The sequence below is a fragment of the Priapulus caudatus genome, unplaced genomic scaffold (genome assembly GCF_000485595.1).
Source record: "Priapulus caudatus unplaced genomic scaffold, Priapulus_caudatus-5.0.1 Scaffold1167, whole genome shotgun sequence".
Classification (NCBI taxonomy): Eukaryota; Metazoa; Priapulida; class Priapulimorpha; order Priapulimorphida; family Priapulidae; genus Priapulus; species Priapulus caudatus.
Window position 1 is genome coordinate 45,879 of NW_014578228.1, and position 2,117 is coordinate 47,995.

The 2,117-nt window shown below is 40.8% G+C and overlaps 1 protein-coding gene across 1 annotated transcript in view; it reads right to left on the reverse strand.

Moving 5' to 3' along the window:
* Positions 1 to 2,117, reverse strand: part of LOC106815642 (putative glycerol kinase 5) — a 32,198-nt gene that overhangs the window by 26,786 nt on the left and 3,295 nt on the right. Inside the window, exons 2-3 of the mRNA XM_014820133.1 lie at positions 1,853 to 1,946; positions 1,384 to 1,459 (exon numbers count right to left, since the gene is read on the reverse strand). Of these exons, the coding sequence (XP_014675619.1) occupies positions 1,384 to 1,459; positions 1,853 to 1,946 (170 nt within the window). The remainder of the gene's footprint in view (positions 1 to 1,383; positions 1,460 to 1,852; positions 1,947 to 2,117) is intronic.

Sequence of the window (2,117 nt, forward strand, 5' to 3'; positions counted from 1 at the left end):
GAGAGTATACATATAATATCACTGCACAGTGGTGATATACATTGTGGTGAGTTTCACACCAGAGCCATATAAATCACCACTTATCTCAACCAGTGATTTTATATGCTGCTGGCCTCACTTTCGCAGTATATTACGCGTAGTGCGGCCATCTATTGGTAGGACAAAAAGTAATATCGGAAGTGAACCGAAAATCGGATGGGAAAATATCGAGGCATCGATCGAGGGAAGAGAATCTCGCTCCGATTTCGATTTCGGTGGCATCGTTACACGCCCTTAATATATATATTGTTTCAAGCTCTTACGTTATTCGGGATCGCGGCGGAGGCCGGCAAACGTTTCAACATTTGACCCAGTATGCGTGCGGCGGAGCGAGCCGACGCGGATACGCATTTTTGCATGTATTCAGGTGTCGCCTAGCCGTTGCCGCGCTAAAGACAAAACGTCCCTGCTCTCGCCCCTAGGGTGGAGGGGACCACACCGCCACTGATTGCTGTTGGTCTGGTCACTTGGCAAAAAACTCCAACTTGCGCTGGCTTCCGAGTTGGGGAAATTAGAACTGATGGTTCTAATCTTCCGACTCGCATGCTTATCGGATTCGGCTGGGACGCTGCGACTTTGTGCGTTTACACTAGCGATTGTCAGTTGGCCATAACTGGCAAGTTCGTATTGGGCAAATCCAACGAAAAAGATAACATTGTTCATTCGTATGGTATGTTTTATTACAGGGTAAACAAAACGAATAAGCAATGGCTAGGAATAGTGACTAAGTGAAGCCAATGTGTACATGTAGATGAGAGGAAAGAGTGAGAAGGGGAAGTGGTGGGACAGAATGGTAGTATTAGACTCCCTAGTCTATTCACCATTTAGTATTCATTGGCAATTTCTAATAATTTATTATTGCATAATTATGAAAATATAAAAATAAGATAACATTTCAATATTTCGGGAATCGAATCGAAGGAATCGAATCGAGAGGCTAATATCGAGAACCGGATCGAATCAAGAGGCTTGTGTATCATTACAGCCCTAATATATATAGAGAGGTTGGTAGAAAGAAGAAAAACGCCAACTTGACTTCATATAATCGTCAGTGTAAACCTAGCTTAAGCCGCTGCTGCATGCACGGTGTATATGTAGCGCTCGCTTTACATACGTACTTGTGTACATTTCAATTTATCAGGCCACGGGAGCGATTTTCTCTCGGGCAATCGCTCCCGTTATTGTTCTTACCAGAGCGATTTTAGAGCTTACCAGAGCGAAATCGCTCGTCGCTCCCGTGTATTTTATTCCCTGCTGTGTATGGAATACAAACTCCACTTACATGTATACGCACACAGCTTATTGTGTGCTACGAGTATAGCTCTCATAATTGCATATAATTACCGATCCCAAGTTATAAAGGTGTTCCTCTGTGTGGAGATGCCTAACGATGTGACATCAGCTGCTGTGATATTCGCTCCTGTCAAAATTCATCTAAATTTAGGCAACGTCATCGCAATGCAAGCATATATATATATACAGCACAGTTAAAACATGATGTGACAAAATGAACAAAAATCGTAACAAAATGAAGACATTTTGATGTTTAAAGAATTTCAGGATTAATAATTATTACGTCAGTGTTGAAAATAGCCTGTCCCCCTGTCCATGCATGACTGGCAACTTGAGCAGGACTGCATGGCTAATTGGACTTTACTACCAATTACACAGACAATATCAATATCTTTACAATCATGACTAGCTGGGTTTTCCGATTTAATTATTTCTCAGATCATGCTGTATGTACTAAAATATATAGTTCAATATTGATAGCACTATTGCAACCGTTCAATGAGCAAACAATCATACGTACTCTCTAAAGATATTTTGACAACATCAATGAACTGTTGGTAGAAAACCTCTTCATCCATCTCCACCCATCCCGGCTGAGGGTAAAGAAGTTGTATCTGCAGTAGATATAACACAAACTGTTAGAGTTACATACATATGACCTACAAGTGCCATATAAGAAAGGTTTAATAATGGAATATGTCACCTATATATCACATGTAACTGTCACTTATATGTGACATATAAGTACATTTTATAAGGGCTACATTAACTTACCCTCTTTGAAC